Here is a 17273-nt window from a genome sequence, read left to right on the forward strand (position 1 = left end):
GTGAACCCTGCACCTGTGCACATCCTCCCCCCCAGGCCCCCCAGGGAAGAGGGTGAGTGGCTGGTACATCAGGGTCCCCCTATTTCCCCCTGTGCTCAGAGGGGGTCCTTCCCAGTGGCTAGGGGGACCCAGCGGGGGTGGTGGTGTGCGGAGCAGGGAGGGACAAGGGCCGGGTGCAGAGGCGCTGGGGAGGGCTGTGCCTGGGGGCTCCGCTTTGACTGAGGCCCCGACCCCAGGAGACAGGAAGGCAGGCAGATGGGGGTGGGGGCGGGGGGTGGGCCGTCGGGGGGTGGGCCGTCTCAGACCTCTCTGGTCCCCTCGCTGGCTGTGGGACCTCAGGCCGTCACCTAGCTGCCCACTGCAGGGAGCCGTGGGTTCTGACCAAAGTCGTTCAAGTAAAGAATGCTGGGAGCGGGGAGGCTCCTGGGCCCGAGGCTGCTGTGGTCCTTGTCCCAGTGCCCTCCTGGGCAGCCAGCCCCGGGCAGAGGCTCCCCACTCCTCAGGAGTGCATCCTGTTTCCTGAACGGGGGCCGCCAGGGTGGCCTGGGGCTTCCTGGACACATGGCCACAAGCTGGGGTGCTTAACAGACAGAGGTTTCTTCTCTGGCGTCTAGAGGCTGGAAGCTCCCTCTGAAACCTGCAGGGGGGGGGTCCTTCCTGCCCGCCCGTCTGCTGGCCCCCCGCCTTCCCGGGCCAGCAGCTGCATCCCTCCAGCCTCTGCCTCCATCTCCCGGGGCCGGGTCCCCGCATGCCCTGCCCCTTCTTCTAAGGACACTTGTCGTTGGATTGAAAGTTCCCTTGAGTAATCGGGATGATTGCGTCTCAAGATCCTGAACCTGACCACGTCTGCAAAGACCTTTCCTAAACAGGTTCTAGGCTGTGGTCACATCACTGGGGCCCCTGCAGTGGCTGTGGTCTCTGTCCGCCGCACTCACTGCCGAACCCTGCCCTCCAGAGGCAGGGGCCTGAACCTCAGCCCCCCCCCCGGGGCCTCCCTGCTGAGGCTGGGGCTGGCGTGGAAGTCTCTGACCTGGGGTGGGGTGGCTGTGCTGCCTGCTGTGGAGCCCCGGGCCTCTGCCTCCCAGGCTCCCACCTCCCCCAGTCTCTCCTCGCCCTGCGCTGGGGAGGGGAGGGGGCGCTGGAGGTCCTGGCCTCCTGGGGGATGTGGAGGCCAGGCCAGGTCACTCCTGGACGGGCGGGGGGCCTGACCCTCCCTCAGTGCACAGCTGCTCCCAAACCCGCCCCCCCCGCCCCCGGCAGACTGTCCCCAGAGCCCCTCTCCTCAAGGCCCACCCTTGGCTGGCAGAGGAGGGGGCTGCAGCCTGGCCCTGGACCTGGAGTGGATTGGGCAGCCCTAGTGTGAGAGTCAGCGGCTCTGGGCAGGCCTTCCTGACCCAGCACAGCCCCAGGGCCCTGGAACCTAAGGAGCAGATTCAAGAATGGTTGGGGCTGTTTCCATAGAAACATGTGTTTCATCAGGATCCCGGGTGGGGTCCCCGGTGGGGTAAGCGGAGAGTGGAGCCAGGTCCGCAGGGGCTCTGCACTTCCTGGGAGCACCTTCTGCCCCGGCTGGCCCTTCCAGGGTGGGCCGGGGTGGGGGGCACCGCCCCAGAGTGGGCAGACGTGGGTTGGCACCCCGTTCTGCCACCAGCCCCTGTGTGGCCTTGGACAGGCCTCCGCCTCAACGTCCTCACCTGTGAAATGGGCGAGTAGTAGCACGGGGCAGGGCAAATGAGAGTCCATGTGTGGAGCTCTGGCCCTGCCACCCGCGGGGACCTCTGCCACCCTTTCCTCGCCCTCCTCCCCAAGTTGCCCTCCTGCCTGCTCCCGGATGCTCCCCGGAACTCCGTGGTTCCCTCTGCCTCCTCCGCCTCGGAGTGCCCGGCGCCGAGCAGAGGCTGCCGGTGGCCTGCAAGCCTTGCGCCGTGGGTGAGTGAGGCCACTGCTCTGCGCCCTGAGCTCAGCCTCCCCCGGGGCCTCCCAAGAGAGCCACAGCACCCGCCCAGCCGTGGCTGGCACTCTGAAGCTGGGTCGCAGGTGGCCGTCCCCTTCCTGTGGCTGAGCCCCTGGCACCAGGATGATAATGGAGGCCCTGGCCCCCTACCCCGCAGCCTCCCAGGAGGGGCTCCGGGGCCTCGAGGTGCCTTCCGTCCTTTCTCAGTGGCTTTTCAGCACAGGCTTTGAACCCATGTCCACATGCCCCCCCTTTCCTAAGAGCCCCCAAAGCCTTCCTGAGCACTGAAGATTCGGGCCTCCCCTGGGGCCTCCTTGGGGGCCTCCTGCAGCCAGAGCGAGTAAAAGGAGCAGATTCACCAGCTTGGTCCTAACTGCTGCCTCCCACCCACCCAGCGCTCCCGGACCTGCTGTTTGCTCAGCTTCACCCTGGGGACGCCAGGCCTGGCCCAGGAGCCGCTGCGGAGCTGCTTCCTGGGCTGTGGGCTCCTGGGCCAGGTACTGGTCCCCCCCTCAGGCCCTCATCTGCTTAAAGGGGGCACAGTGGTGGTGGATGAGCAGGGACCTGTAGCCGGGAGTGATGGCTGCGCCGGTGGGGGGTGTGTGATGGCTGTGCCAGGGGCTGTGGGGGGGGCGGTGATGGCTGCACTGGGGTGGGGGGCGATAGCTGTGTGGGGGGAGGCGGGTGATGGCTGCACTGTGATGGGGGTGATGGCTGTGCTGGGGCTGGGGCTTCCTCACTTGCCCCCAGAGGAGATGGGCTCTGGTTGCAGGACCCTGAAAGCAGGACCCGGGGCTCCATTTAGATTGGAGCCCAGACAGGGGCAGCTGATGGAGCCTGGTGGCCTCCACATCACCAAGTGGCCCAGGTGCTCCTGGAGCCCCCAGGTGCCCCCATCTCTGAATGGGGGGGTGGGGCCTGGCTCCTAACCGTAGGGTCCAGAGCCCAGAGCTGCGTGTGCTCAGTGGTGCCTCCCCAACTCCACAGTTATTTGGGGGAGGGTCACCAAGGGTTGCCACCTTTAGGGACAGGCCAGAAACTGTCACCAAGAACGTGGCTAATGAAGATGGATCCCAGAGCAGAGCTGGCCGCTGGGAAGCCCTGTCAGCTCCTGGCCACTCGAGGGTGCCTTCTGTGGCCCCTGCCTCCCTGGGAAGCCCCCTCCCCCACCAGGTAGCGTCTCCTCCAGCTCCGGGCATCAGCTCCACAGGCAGCTCACCCACAGTGCCGCGATCCCCTCACTTCCTCACTGAGAAGGGTGATGGGCTGTCCTGCAGGTCTGTGCTGCGGGCGGCCACTCCCCCTGAGAGGCTACGCTGCCCAGGGGAGCAGATTCCCTGCTTCTGTGCCGTGCCCTTGGGGCCGAGCCAGCACTGCAGGTCGCAGGTCGGTGGGCCCAGGGGGCGGTGGGCCTCAGCCTCCTGTGTCCCATGGGCTCTGGGCCCCCAGCCCTGCTCCCTTCCAGCACCCGGGCTGCCGGGAGGTGGTGCTTCAGGCCTGAGCTGTGGGAGGTGCTGGCATCGACTCGCTGTGCACAAGTGTCTGTTCACACAGAAGACACGTTCGAAGCCCCGGGATCTTTGTCATCCTTCAGAAATGCCAAACCTATAAAGTGGGGGTCGCGTTCCACAAGGGCCTGGGCGGGAGGCCCAGCAGGGCTGACGGCCCCTCTGGCGGCGCAGGTGAATGAGGGCAGCCCTCCTTCTGTCTCCAGGAGGAGGCACCCCTGGGGACCAGGTGGGCAGGCCGTGTCACTCTGCCTCACCCACCTGCACCATGACCACGCAGTTTACAAAAGGAGAGGGGAGACAGGGGGACGCCAGGGCCTGGGTGCTAGACCAAGGACTAGAACCTTCAGGAAGCAAACCCAAGGTTCCCAGGGAAATGCCTGACCATTCTGCTGACCATTCAGCCCATCTCCTGGGCAGGAGCGCGGCCCGGCCAAGGTGCTTAAGTCAGCTCCCAGTCTGGAGGGGACCCAGAGTCCCAGTGCTCCCCCATCCCCTCCCCTCCCGTCCCTCCCCCTCCCCTCCTGCCTCTCCCCTCTCCCCATCCCCTCTCCCCATCCCCTCCCCTCCCCTTTCCCCTCTCCCCATCCCCTCTCCCCTCCCCTCCCCTCCTGCCTCCCCCTACCCCATGTCACTGGTCTTTGGGAACCGGCCCTGCCATCTAGAGCAGCGGGAGGCTGGGGAGGTGGGATGCTTCTCTCTGGAGGGCCAGGGGGCCTCCTCACAGGGCGCTTACTGCCCCAGCCTCCCAGAAAAGTGGATTCCCTGGGGAGGCACCCAAATAATTCCCAGGGTGAGGGGATGCTGGGGGCCTGGGCCAGGGCCCCCCCGACCAGAGGCAGGAACAGGCTTCCCTTTCCAGAGCCTCGCCCATCGGTTAGGTCTTGGGGGCCCTTCCCCCGTGTGCGCTGGTCCTGTTTCTGCCCCTTTCAGCAGATGAGGATGCCGAGGCTTGGCGAGTGACTGCCTGAGTCCCGGGGCTGCTAGGCCCTCAGCTGTCTCATTAGACAGAATCGTCTGTGCGCACAGTAGGCTGGTCCCTCTGCCCTTCATGGGAGGGGCCCGCTGGCCTCCTGGCAGGGACAGGGCCCCATACCCTCCCGTCCATGCCGCGGCCTCTGTCCCCCCCAAAGAGGAGAGCCGAGCCCAGGTGTCCGGGGCTGCCCTTCCGGGGTCTTCATGCCTCCCCCGGGAGGCCATCACCCCTCTCTGGCAGACCCCACAGCGGGCCCCGCCTGAGCTTGTCCCCTCCCCCCCCCAGCTGAGGTGGGCTGCCGTGGCCCTAGGGTCCCCAGGATTGTGGCCAACGCGGGGGCAGGGGGCGCTGGAAAGCCCTTCCTGCATTTCTCACGTGGGGAGAGGGGAGCGAGGGGAGCCCCGGGCCTGGTCTCCTCACCCAGCCCCTCTGGAGCCTTGCTGTGGGAGGGAGCGGGCGGGGGTTCTGGGGCTGCTCCCCGGGGGCGAGGGGAAGGGACACTGCGGAGCCCCTCCCCAGGTCCGGGCGCACGGGTGCGCCCTGAGGAAGGGGCCCTCTGCCGCGAGCAGCTCCCTGCAGGCTGCCTGCCGCAGAAGCAGATCCCGTGACTGGGAGCCAGTTTCTGAGCAACGGCTTTCCAGGCCAGGCCGTGGCCCACTTCTCAGGCTGCAGTGGGATTGGCACAGTGCAGTTCCAGAGCAGCAGGTGGCCGTGCGCCAGCCAGTGGGCGGTAAGGGCCAGGGCTCCAGCGGGCCTTCGTTTGCCAGGATGGGCTTGAGGGTGAGGGGGGCGCGGGGGGCTGCTCCCCAAGAGCAAGGCCAGCCTGCGCCCGCCTGGGTGGAGCTGGGCCGAGGGACTGGGCCAAGGGACTGGGCCGAGCATCTAAAGGCATGTCACTGCAGCCTGTGCTCATCGCCTTGCCCGTCCAGCCCAGCAGGCAAGGCCCGGCATGGCGACCCCCGGGTGGGCTGCAATGAGGTCGTTCTGTGGAGGCTCACGTCCTGGCTTCTCCTGCAGGGGCTGGGCCAGCAATGCCCTGTGTGGTCCTGGCCCTCCACCCCAGCCTTCCTGGGGAATCCCAGGGTCTGGGACCCGGCAGAGCCCTTGAGCTCCCCTCTCGACTGAAGCCCCTGAGGTTGGGAAAGGAGAGGGTTTGGGCCCCTTTGGGCTTCGCCAGCCGTCCATGGGGTCCAGATCAGCTTCAGCCGCGTCTGGACCCTGCTGGGCTGTCCATGGGCAGGAAGCCGGCCTCAGAAAAGCCACTGGACCACGGAGCGGATTTCTCCCTGCACCCCGTGGTGCTGTAGGGTGCAGGGAGTGGCCCCCCAGGACCCCCTGGAATGGGAGCAGACCCAGTGGGTACCTGCGGCCGGGCACCAGAGCTCTGGGTCTGGAGCTGCCAAGGGTCCTGTAGATGCTTCCTACGTGCTCTGGCCTGGACAACATGCGCCTGGCCTGGGACCGGCAGCGCCAGAGGATGGCGGCTCGACTGGCCTGCGGATGCGTCCCGCAGGCCTGGGTCATGGGCTGCTCCTTGGGTTGGTGAGGGGAGCAAGGAAAGCAGGAGGGGCTGAGGGCCCAGGAGGGGGCCGAGTTGGGTGGGGGGCAGGTGGAGCCTCCTGTGGAGGTGAGCGCCCCCAGGCACCTCCTACCCAGGCCCGCTTGATCCAAGAGGTCTTGGGGGCAAAGGGTAGGGAGGGCTGGCCGTCAAGGGCCCTGGAGGACTTTGCTGCAGGCAGGGGTGGGTGCATTTTTCGGGGTGCCCCGCCCACCCCTCCACGCCCTGCCTGGAGTCTCCTGTTGGGCCCCCAGGGGGAGGACCGGCCCCTCTCCCTCCTGTGCCCCCACCTTCACCCACTACCTGCCGTGGGCGGGGCAGGCCTCCTGGAAGCGCGCTGTGTGTGTGTTTGCGTGTGCGTGTTTAGAGTATTTTTAAAGTGACTCTGCAGCTGTGCTCCCGGCAGTTGCATCGTCTCCGGTGGGAGCTCTGCACGTGGCGCATTGTGGGGCTATTTTGGGCCTTGGCATTATTGGGAGGCACGTTCTGTGTCTGAAGGAAACAGCGTCAGCGCACGGGGATCGGTGGGCTGAGCTGGGGGGTCCTGGATGTGCCTCGGGGTGGCCTTGGGGGCTGTGCGTGGCAGGGGGGGCTGCCCCCGTCCGCCTGCCTGTGAGTTCTGAGGGTCCTGCCTGGGGTGCCCTCCCCGGCCCAGCTCACGGGGCTGCTCAGCAGAGGCTGCGGCTTGAGCTGGACGGCGGGGGTGCCAGGCAAGGCCAGGCTCTAGGCCGTGCACGGTCCTGGGGGACTTTTTCCAGGAAAGCAGAGAGACGGACAGATGGACAGGGAGGGACAGAGGCCCCCCAGCCCACACTGCTTGGCTCTGTAGTCTCAGGAGGAGTCGGCAAGCCTCCGGGACCAGAGAGCACATCAGAGCTGCTGGCCGTCAGCCTCTTCTGGCTGCTGCCCGGGACAGGACGCTGCCCTTCCTCCTAGCAGAGCCTCAAAGTCCACAGACCGTTGTAGGACACTGCACCCCTCGTCGTGCACAAGGCCCACCCCGGCCCCCCAGGTGAGCGAGTCCGTCACGCAGCCCACCTCTGGGGTGCCAGGTCCCGTCCCAGCGGCAGCCCCCGACACCCGCAGGATCCGTGGGGCCTCACGTTGGGGGACACGTGGCTGCAAGCTCAGCCCTGACCTCGTGTTCTCTGCCACGTGCTCGCCTGTCTCCTCAGAAAGACCTAAATTTGCCCCCTCGCTCTCAGCTGTGCCTTAAAAAGCCCTGCACGGTGACTCAGCCGTCGCCACTGGGCCCTGCTCCTGGGGATGCACAAGGTCACGGGGGCTGCTTGGCCCCTTTGAGACCCCCAGGCCCGGTTGGGGACCAGGCGGGACCTCAGCAGGTGGCCTCCCGTGGAGCCCAGGTTGCGTGCGTGACCGCCACCATCTGGGCCCGTGGGGTGGGCGGGGAGTGCAGGGGTGGGGTGCTCTCCGCGTAGGGACCCTGGGCTGGACGCGTCCCCCCACCACCGCCGCCTGGCGCCCTTCCCTGCCCTGGCCTCGACTTTCTGCCCGGTCCTCAGAGGACCAGCCCTCAGCTGGAGTAGGACCCCTCTCCTGTTCCAGGCCCGGGAAGGGCTGTGCCCAGTGGGTGGGCTGTGAGCCGGGCTGGAGCCACACAGACTCCCAGAAGGGATGGGGCCTGGGCCTTCGCTCCCAGGAATGGGCAGCGTGAGGCGGTCTGCACCCTCCATGGGCCTGCGCTTCAGGTCCTCTGGTCAGCCTGGGTCCCTTGCCACCGTCAGGAGCGGGCAGCCAATCAGAACCCCGGGTCCTGCCCTCAGGTGCCCATGTGTGACTGCGGTGGCTCTTGGTCCTGTCCTGATGGCTGTCACACAGGCCAGCCCTTGCCAGGGTTGGGGGGGAGGTGGCAGCTGGGCTTTGGGGTGCTCACGGCTCTCTCGGGGTGGGCCAGACACAGGGGGCGACTCTCGGGAGCTAGCCTGGACTGACCGGCTGCTGGCTCCATCCTTGGGGAGAAGAATGGGATCCAGCCCTGAGGGGCCGTTCAGGGGAAGCCTGTCCCTGACAAGTTGGGGCTTCTGCCCGCCCTGCCCTCTGGGGTAGGGGCTGCAGGGCCCGGGGAGGGGAGTGGCCTTTGACCTAAGCAGCCCCACCAGTGGGGGCGCAACCCTCCCCTTTGCCTCCATTCGCAACTGCCAGTGGCTTCTCTGGGGAAGGCGCCTCAGATGCTCCCTGGGGAAGCGAGGTCTGCCACCATGGCGGGGGCACCCCCTCCTCCCAGGGTGAGGGAGGGTGAGCCTGCTGGGTGGCCTCCCTCCCTGAGGGGCGTGGAGGAGCTGCAGGTGGTCCGTGAGGACTCCCCGGAGAAGGGAGCCTTCCTCCGAGCGGCTGGCCAGAGGCTGGCCAGGCTCATCCACTCACCTCGCATTACGGCAGTGCCCGGCCCCTGCAGGGTGGCTGAGGCGGGACAGTTCCTGTCCTGCCCCAGGGCGCTGGGCTGCCCCCCCCCACCCCGCGCCCTTCGCTTGAGCACCCAGTGACTCACCCCATAGGCCAACCCCCTTGCTTCTTTCCTTTTTTGCCCTAAAGAGAAAATAAACATTTGCATTCGTGGAGCTTGATGGGTGCTGGGGCCCACGCGATCTGCTGTGGAGGGGGCGGGGGGCAGGGGTGCCGAGGACGAGGGTGGAGGCGGGCCAAGGTCATGGCTCCTGGGGCTCCCATGTCCTTCCAGGGCTCGCTTCACCCCAGGCTGTGGGTGAAAGTGCTTGGGAGGGGAAACGTGGTTGTCACCATGTGGCAGGGAGTGTGACCTGTCGCCACCCCGGCCTGTCATCCTCGGGGCCTGGAAAGCGAAGGACAGGTGACTGGCTAGGCTGGGGCCCTCAAGGAAGCTGAGCAGGAAGCTCATGGAAAGAAAGCGCCCAGACTGACCACCTGCTGGGCAGCGGCCTCTGCCTGGCCTGCACCCGGCCCCGAGGACCTCGGCTGTCCCCTGTCCCGCTGGGTCACTGGGTCGAGGCTGGTCCTGGGATCTCTCTGGTCTGGAAAGAAACTATGTTTTCCAGGGCCTCTGGTTCCAAGCTGTGTCTTCACTCCCCCCGCCCCGAGCTGTGTTCACCCCCACCCCCGAAATGTGTTCACATTCCTCCCTCACCTCCCCAGCTGTGTGTTCACCCCCGTCTCCGAACTGCGTGTTCACACCCCCGAGCTGTGTGTTCACCACCCAAGCTATGTGTTCACCCCCAGCTGTGTGTTCACCCCCCCATGTGTGTGTTCACACCCTCTTAGCTGTGTGTTCACCCCCCCCAAGCTGTGTGTCACCCCATTCCCTAAGCTGTATGTTCACCCCGCAGCTGTGTGTTCACACCCAAGAGCTGTGTTCACACCCCTCTCCCAGCTGTGTGTTCACACCCAAGAGCTGTGTTCACACTCCTCTCCCAGCTGTGTGTTCACACCCCTCTCCCAGGTATGTGTTCACACCCCCCTTGCTGTTTTCCACCCCACTCCCTGAGATGCTGCTTCCCACTTGCCAGCCGGTCAGGTCACTGCCCGCGTCTCGGAAGGAATGACTCCAGGGCGGGGCAGGGGCTGGAGGGGCAGTGGCTCTGGGCTGGGCACTGGCTGAGGCCCCCTGGGCAGACCTGTGCCCTGGGAAGCTGCTGTTGTTTTGTGGCCCCTGCCCGCGCCCGCCCAGACCCAGCTCTGCGGGATGGTCCCCAGGCCGAGTTTCATTCCCCTTGGCAGCCTCCCTGCTCCCCGTCTTTGAAGGTCTGTGCGTAGCAGCCATTGCTCCTTGGGTCCAAAAGGAGGTGGGGGGGTGGAGCCCTGACCGTGGCCGCCACACCTCACGCTGAGGCCCAGGGTGTTCTCACTTTGTGCTGACCATTGCCCTGGGGTGACCCGGCCCCTCTGTAAAGACAGCCCTGAAGGCTCCTCCCGCCGCACCTGCAGCTCAGGGAGAGGGCGGGTGAACACAGCTTGGGGCCTGAACACACAGCTGGGGGGTGAACACGCAGCTCAGGGAGGGGCTGGAGCTCGCCACGCGCTGGGGACACTTTGGGAATCTTGAAGGCACGGTTGAGCAAGGCTCTCTCCACCTGCCAGGAGCCCTCGGAGCTAAACCGCAAACCGCGCCCTCCGTGGCCTTGCCCCGGCACCTGGCCTGCCCGCCCGCCAGTCGTCATGACCAAGGCTGCCCCCATCACGAGCCCTCTGCCTTCTTCACACAGTTTTCTTGCTGGAGACTCTTGAGCTTCCACCCCGGGTTTTTAAATGGTTTCCACTCTACCAGTGAACACGAAGTAAGCAGTTATCGGAATGCGGTGATGGAGTAAATTTAGAAATAATTTGTACACAAAATTGCACCGCCGGGAAGGCTGGGGCAGCGGCACTTGGAGAATGGTTTCAGGCAGGCGCCGTGACAGGGCTGTCCGTCCTTGGCACAGCGGTGGGGCGCGTGCTGACGGCCTAGGAGGCCCAGGAGCCCGCCTTGCTCCTCTGGCACCTCTGTGCCCTGAGCCGGGTCCTGGACCTGGAGCTCTTCCCACTGCCGTGCGCGTGGCCCAGGTGACAGCTTGGCTCCTGTCCCGGCCCTCGTGCCCTCTGTACCCTAACCCCTGCCCCACCAAAGGAATGCCCCCCACCCCCGCCCCTGGCCTCCTGTGAAGTGGTCTGTTCTCTCCTGGGCTTTGTAAAAGCAGCAAAGTTCCGGCCTCTGCCCACCTGTGCCCAGGGCTCCCCAGGGAGCTGGGACCACCAGCAGCTACCCCGCCTTTCCCTGGACTGAAAGCTCCCTGAGGGTGGGGGCTGCCCCTGTTTGCTCCTGGCCCCAAGTGCGCTGCCTGACACAGCCGGTGCTTCATAAATGTTGACTGTTGGCTGGGGGTGGGGTGGGGGCAGGGGCTGTGGAACAGGTGGGAGGGAGACGGGGGAGGGAGGGATGGTCTGGGCACAAGCTGGTGGCTGACCCGGCTGGGAAGGAACGTGTCCTGCGGGCCTGGGGGCCAAAGCCAGGGCCGACTGCATGCACGTGCTTCTAATTTCAAGGATGTTTGTATTTTTAATCCACATGCAAGTGGCCAAGTGGCTGCCCAGCCCCATGCCTGGGCGGCACACGGGAGCCAAGATGGGCTGCTTGGGCATGTGGTGCAGCAAGGCTGGCAGGGCTGAAGACGTCACCCGGTCCTGGCAGGAGGTGGGCAGCTCCTGACGGCCCCTACCTGGGTGCTGAGGGTTGCCCTGGGTGGGCTGGGCTGGTGCCCATGAGGCTGCATTTGGCCTGGAATCTGGCCGGCTGTCTTGGTGCCAGGCCGGCCATGGCTCTGCCTGGCTGCTGCATGAGGGTGTGGAATCTAGGTCAGGCTGGTGCAGGGAGGCTTGGCCGGGTGGCACGGGCAGTGCCTGCTCCCCCGGCTTCTGTCCAATGGGGTCACAGCAGCCTGGGGCTGGGCCCTGACCCAGTGACCTCGCCGGGCCCCTCTGGCTGATCAGGGCTCAGGGCTGTCCTGGTGGAAGCGAGAGGGAGGCGTGTGGATATGTGTCGCGGCTCTGGGTGCCAGTGTCCTCGTGGGGGCTGAGTCCTGGGTGTGAGTGTGACCTCGACCGTTCAGGCAGAGCCTTCTAGAAGCTCCTCCTCCCTCGCGTTGTCTGCGGCCTCCCCTCCCTGCCAGCCCATCGTCGCCCCCAATCACCCCATTCTTCCTGCCTCCTCCCACCAGCATGTCTAGGGCCCCAGGGCTCTGGCCAGATTGGCACTCGTCACCACCCTTGGGGCCTCAGCACCCTTTCTGACCGGGCAGCCCTCGAGGAGCTGTGGGGTCATGACCTCCCGGGCCAGTGGCACCCCACCTTCCCTTTGCCGCTGACCCCATACACCCCAAACCCAGCCACTCCTCGCGATGGTGGCCACTGTGCTCTTCCGCCTGGGAAGAGGGAGCAGTGCTCCCTGTGAAGCTGGCTCCTCCAGGCTTGGGGGACCAGGGGGCAGATTCATGCCTTGTTTGGGGTTGGTGGGGGCTGCTGGTGGTAGTGGGGGATGCCAGGCCCAGAGCAGCACCCTTCCCGCCCAGGCCCTCTGCACTAGGGGGATTCCTGGGCTGCTCACCCAGCACCCCACGTCTCTGTCTGAGCTGGCCTGGATCCCACTTTCCCAGATTCGCCTCTGGAGCTTGGCGTGCGCTGGCCATATGCCTGGGAGCTGCCTTGGCTCTGCCCAGCCCCCCTTGGTGTCCCCCACGGCCTGTGCTCCTTCCGGGGAGCTGAGGTCAGGCTGGCTCCCCTTGGTCTGTCCTCTCCAGCCAGGCTGAGGGCTCCCCTGTGACCTCAAGCTCAGGCCTGGCCCCGGCTCAGCTCATCATCAGGGTGATTCCACGAGGGGATCCGGGCCCGGGGCAGCAGGGGGTCTTTGTAGGGGGACGTCCTCTGCCTGGCCCCCCATGCCCCTTGCCTCTCCTTCCCCAGGTGCTTCCCAGAGCAGGAAGTTGCTTAGCCCGTACTGGCGTGTCGAGTGTGTGTCTGGGGGGGCGGGGGTGGGTCCGCCACCCACGAGGACATCCTTCCCCAGCGGCTCCGTCCCTTAGCAGAAGCCCTAGCATTTACAGAATCCTTAAACCAACCAAGGAAGCAATACCAAATTGGCTTCAATGTTGAATAATTAATAAAACTTCCAGGCGCGGCTGCCGGGCCGCGTGCTTCTCCCAGCGGCGGGGCCGTCAGTACCGACTCATCACCCAAGGGGCCGCCTTTCCGTCTTTAAACACACGCACCACTCTTCGGTGAGGTGATTAAGACGGGCGCGTGCTGGCTGCCGTGGGCCGCGGAGCTCACCCTCGAGGTGGCGGCGGGGGCCCGTGTGACTGTTGGGGTGACCCGCCGGGGGTCAGGGCCTGGCTCGTGCTCTTGACGCAGCCTCTGCACGGCTGTGAACTCCAGGCAAAGACCCTACTGCTCCGTCTTCCTGCCAGCAAAGCAGAGGTTGGACCTGGGCGTCCCTGGGGGCCTGCAGATTCAGGATTTCTGACACAGTGCTGGAGATGCTGCATCGGGGACACACGCTGTGTGGTCCCTCTGCTGTGCTCCAGGCCCCGTGTGCTGGGGCCCTTGGCACAGCCCGCCTGCACCTGCAAACCTGTTTCTTGCAGGGGGTTGCAGGCGGCATTTCCTTGGAGATTTATGTGGGACAGACGCCGGACTCTGAGGTGCCCGTGGCTGTGGGCGGGGAATGCTTTTCCTGCCCTGGTGGGACGGTGGCCTCTCCCGGCCTCCTGCTCCCGGGCCCGGCAGTGCGCCCGGGCTCAGCTTGTCCTCTTCGCGTGGCAGCCATCCTTGGACCTTCGGCACAAGGTGGCCTGGCTCCAGCTGGGTCCCCACCTCGTACCCACAGCCCCACCCTGCCCTCCAGACCTTCCTCCCAGGCCCCAGCTGGAGGCCGGGCCTCTCTCCATTGCAGAGAGGGGAGCTGAGTCCAGAGGCCAGTGGATTCCCACGGGTCACAGTGAGGCAGGATGACACAGGTGTGCACGGCCCCTGGGCACATGCGTGTGCACACACATAGGCCCTTGGCCCCCACCCCCCCAATCAGGAGGAGCCTAGTCTGGCTGTGGCCCAGGTCTGCAGCCTGGCCCTGTCTCTGGTCACCTGCTGCCGGCACGGGGCTGCCTGATGGGGTTTTGGGAGATCAGAGGTGTAGGAGCTTTTCCTGCAGGACATTGAGAGGGGGGCTGCATCATATCTTTTAAGTAAGTTATGAAACTTGAAGTGGAAAGCAGGTGTCAGGGCGTGGCGGGGCGCCGGCAGGCCTTGGAAGTTGGGGACCCAGGTTTTGCCATGGAGACCCTGGGCGGCTCCTGCCCTTCTTGGGGTCTCTGTCCAGGCTATAGAGCAGGAAAACACTGCTGCCGCTGACCCCACCTGAGACAGAACTAGATGGACATGCTGCAGGGCCTGCACCTAGCACGGCGCTAGCTGCGGGCCGCCCATGGAGCTCTTGGAGCAGCAGGGGCAGTTTTGGGTGGGGCTTCACCGTGAGCAGGGAGGGGCGGGGCAGGGTCTTGACGCGGTTCTGGTAGTCAGGAGTGGGCATGAGGGGCTGCGGTCCTGCGCAGAGCCTGGCTCGGGAGCACAGACGGCGAGCACGCGGGGCTGGGCGGCACCCAAGGATGCCCGCTTCCAGACCTGGCCGGGCACGCAGGGCTCAAGGTCCAAGGTCCCAGCCGGCCCCATGTCTTAGGGCATGGCCCCCTCCAGCCTCCTCCGGGTGGTACTTGGGAACCGAACTCCCAGCTGGAGCTCACGGCCAAGTCCAGTCTCAGACTGGTCCCTGCCCAAAGCAGCGTTTTAGACCCAGAATACATGGACCCAGTCCGTCCCAGGGGGGCGAGAGCGGGGACAGCCCTGGGTTGGATCCTTCTTGTCCGTGTCACCTGTGGAGCCACACCTGCTGTCCCCAGGGGCGGGGGAACCCACCCCTTGTAACCCCAGGCCTGGCAACGCCCCCTGCCCCTTTGGCCCTGAGGCAGGCCTGGTCCTGAGGCGGGGGTGCCACTTGCAGGAGGGGGCTGGGGGGAGGGACGGCAGTGAGGGTCAAGGGCCCAGGGAGCCCACCCGGGGGTGGGGCTCACGCAGGGCCCCAGGCCACTCCCCATCACCTGACTGTTGATTCCAGACCCTTCTTCAAATAAGAAGGAAGTGAAACTCCTGGGGGCCAGCAGGCCCTTCTTCCACGTGCGAGGTCCCACCCACTGGTAGCCAGGCCAAATGCTCTCAAAGGCAGAATTTTGCTTAAATGCCCAGAAAGGAGATTTAGGAGATCAGAATCTTAAGCAAATTAACATGTGCAGCAGGCAGCTTTTAATCACCGCCTTTAATCGCAGGCCCAGTAACGGAAATCATCTCACTGGGATGCAAGCGGTGGGTGGGGCTGGCAACACCGATGGATTATTCATTAGAACCTGAACTTGGGTTTCATCCGGCTTCTCCGCGGGGGAGGGCTCAGGGCCCTTCCGTCCACTCCAGGGAGATGCTGCTTGGCGGGCAGAGCCCCTTCCTGGGACCCTGCGTCCGCACGTCCCCTCCCCCAGGTGGTACTCCGAGACGTGGCCTCTGTCTCCCTTTGACTTCCGTTTCCCCTCTCCTGAGATCTCGGGGCTCCTGGCCCTTTCCCAGAGGGGGCCGGACTTTCAAAGCGCAGGTGTGGGCCGCTGGACCACCCTCCCCCACCGCCTGGCCCCTGTCATCCTTTGCATGTTTGCACTGGTGCCTCTGCTTGGACGGCCCCTCCCCAGGCCTCAGCTGTAGGGCCCTTCTGGCCACCCCAGCGGGAGCCTCGGTCAGACCTGATGCTGCCCCTCCCTCTGCCATCTCCACAGCCCCACTGACCAGAGGGGACCCTGACTGTTCAGACATGACTAGCGTGGACACAAGAGTATCACAGTGTTGGCTCACGAGGGCAGGTCCCTGGGGCCCAGGCGGTGGCCGCTCCAAGCCAGGGGCCAGGGCTCCAGGAGGGGCCACCAGGGGTGGTGGGAGCTGGCCGTGGGCCCTGGGCCCTCCCCAGGGAGGGTCCACGTGGCGGTGCGACAGCGTTGTTGTCAACCCCTCCCCACCCCTGAGCCCAGGGGCCTCCTGGCAAGGAGCAGTCGCAGTCACACTCTGGGGAGGCAGCAGCTCAGAACCTGGGGAGCCCCAGGCCCTTCTGCTCAGGCTGGATGCCTGCCTGTCCACAGACCAGGCCTCCTTACCCCCATAAACCTCCAGGCCACCCTCGGGGCTATGGGTTGGGGCTGCCAAACAGGGCTGCGGGCAGGAACGGCAGCTTTCAAAACAGCACCCGAGGGAGAGAGCCCTTTTGTTGATCTGGGGAAGGTTGTTTCCCTTGGAAGCTGGATGAGGCAGGTCAAACCGGAGCACAGCTGGGAGAGGCAGGCTTTGCTGGGATGGGGACCAGCTGGGCTGCTTGGCACTCATCCTCCTGAAACTCCGTCCCCTGCTTGGCCCCAGCAGGACCAGCTCCTGGTGGTGTGCAGGGCCGGGGGGCTGTTCTCTGGTACCCCCATCTGGCTTCTGCAGGACCCTCGCCAAGGGCCAAGTGGGAAGAAACGAGGGAGCACAGGAGGGGTTTGGAGGCCGAGGGGCTGGGCCATCACCAGGGGGCTCCTGGACACCGGCTGTCGTTACCCTGCACACATGGTTACCCGACCAGGATAACCAGTGAAATGTCACGCTAGCCACCCTGCAGTGCTGAGCCTTCCTGGGGGGCGCTGGGGGGGGGGCTGTGTGCAGTGACCAGAAGGACCTGTGGTTGTGGGGGATGCCAGCGGTGGGGGGACATGTAGCTCCTGAAGGGGGGGCGTCCATTCAGCTACCCCTTCCGGTAGGAGGGCTGGCCTGGGGGTGAGAGGGAGGCCAGGGACAGCAGGGGTGGGGGTGGGCAGTGGTCAGAGCCCCTGCTGGAGGAATGTGCAGCCCTGCCCCACCCCCTGCCCCTCCTCTCCCCCTCAGCCCGCCCCCACCCCTGCCCCCTGCACCAAGCCACCCTTTCTGGTCCCCAGCCTGGTGGTGGCAGCAGCAGCCGAGGCAGCGAGGCAGCGAAGGGTTAAAGCGGGCGGGGCTCCCGGGGGAGGGGCGGTCCCAGCAGCAGCGGCGGCTCGGGCAGCGCGTTCTTCGTGGAGCGCAGAGCGGGCATGGGCACGCGAGGGGCGCACGGCTCACGGGGACACGTGGGGCCAGCACGCTGCCTGGGGACCCCTTGGGCTGTGCTGCTCACGGTGTCGGTAGCGCCTGTGGGCCATGGACGTGCCCAGCGACCCCGGCGGGCTCAGCCGGGACCGAGGTAAGGGGACAAGAGGGGCTGGAGGAAAAAGGCTAGTATGACCCCGGCGGGGAGTCCAGGGACAGGCTGAGCTGCCCATAGTGACCCACTGACCCCACATGGGCAGTGCCCAGCTCCCCCACCAGGATCTCTGGGCAACCCCTTCCCCACCCACACCTGCGCATCCCCCTCCGGTCCTCACATCACCCCCACTGGGGCTCTTATCTCTTGAAGGGGGGATGGCAGTCCTGACGGGCGTGGGGAGAGGCACCCTGGCAGAGCCCACAGTCCCCTGACCACCAGCCCGCCCCCGGAGGCATCAGCCTCTGTGGGGGTCAGATCTGGGGTGTCCCGACCTCTGGGACCCTGTTTGCCCCACCCCCAACCGCCCTGGGCCGTCAGTACCATGGACAGGGCAGCGGCAGCCTCTGCCCAGGGACCTGCCCTAGTTTGCCGAACCCTGGCACCTGGGGTGGGCAATTTCTTGCTCAAATCTGTCCTGA

At 66.0% G+C, this 17273-nt stretch overlaps 1 protein-coding gene across 2 annotated transcripts in view; it reads left to right on the forward strand.

The window, feature by feature from the left end:
• The window catches only part of PLCH2 (phospholipase C eta 2), a 65690-nt gene that overhangs the window by 14452 nt on the left and 33965 nt on the right, over positions 1-17273 (forward strand). The window contains exon 1 of one of the 2 annotated variants that reach the window (XM_084962604.1): positions 16627-16791. The exons of the other annotated variant lie outside the window; for it this stretch is intronic. Within the exon in view, the coding sequence (XP_084818730.1) occupies positions 16749-16791 (43 nt within the window). The 5' untranslated portion in view covers positions 16627-16748. Of the gene's footprint in view, positions 1-16626; positions 16792-17273 lie in introns of those variants that run through there. 2 annotated transcript variants of the gene reach the window in all.

The sequence above is a fragment of the Sus scrofa genome, chromosome 6, assembly GCF_054392235.1.
Source record: "Sus scrofa isolate SSC_HxYL_T2T_F1_AM1 chromosome 6, Sscrofa_HxYL_maternal_Yorkshire_Landrace_v2.0, whole genome shotgun sequence".
In the NCBI taxonomy this organism is placed as follows: Eukaryota; Metazoa; Chordata; class Mammalia; order Artiodactyla; family Suidae; genus Sus; species Sus scrofa.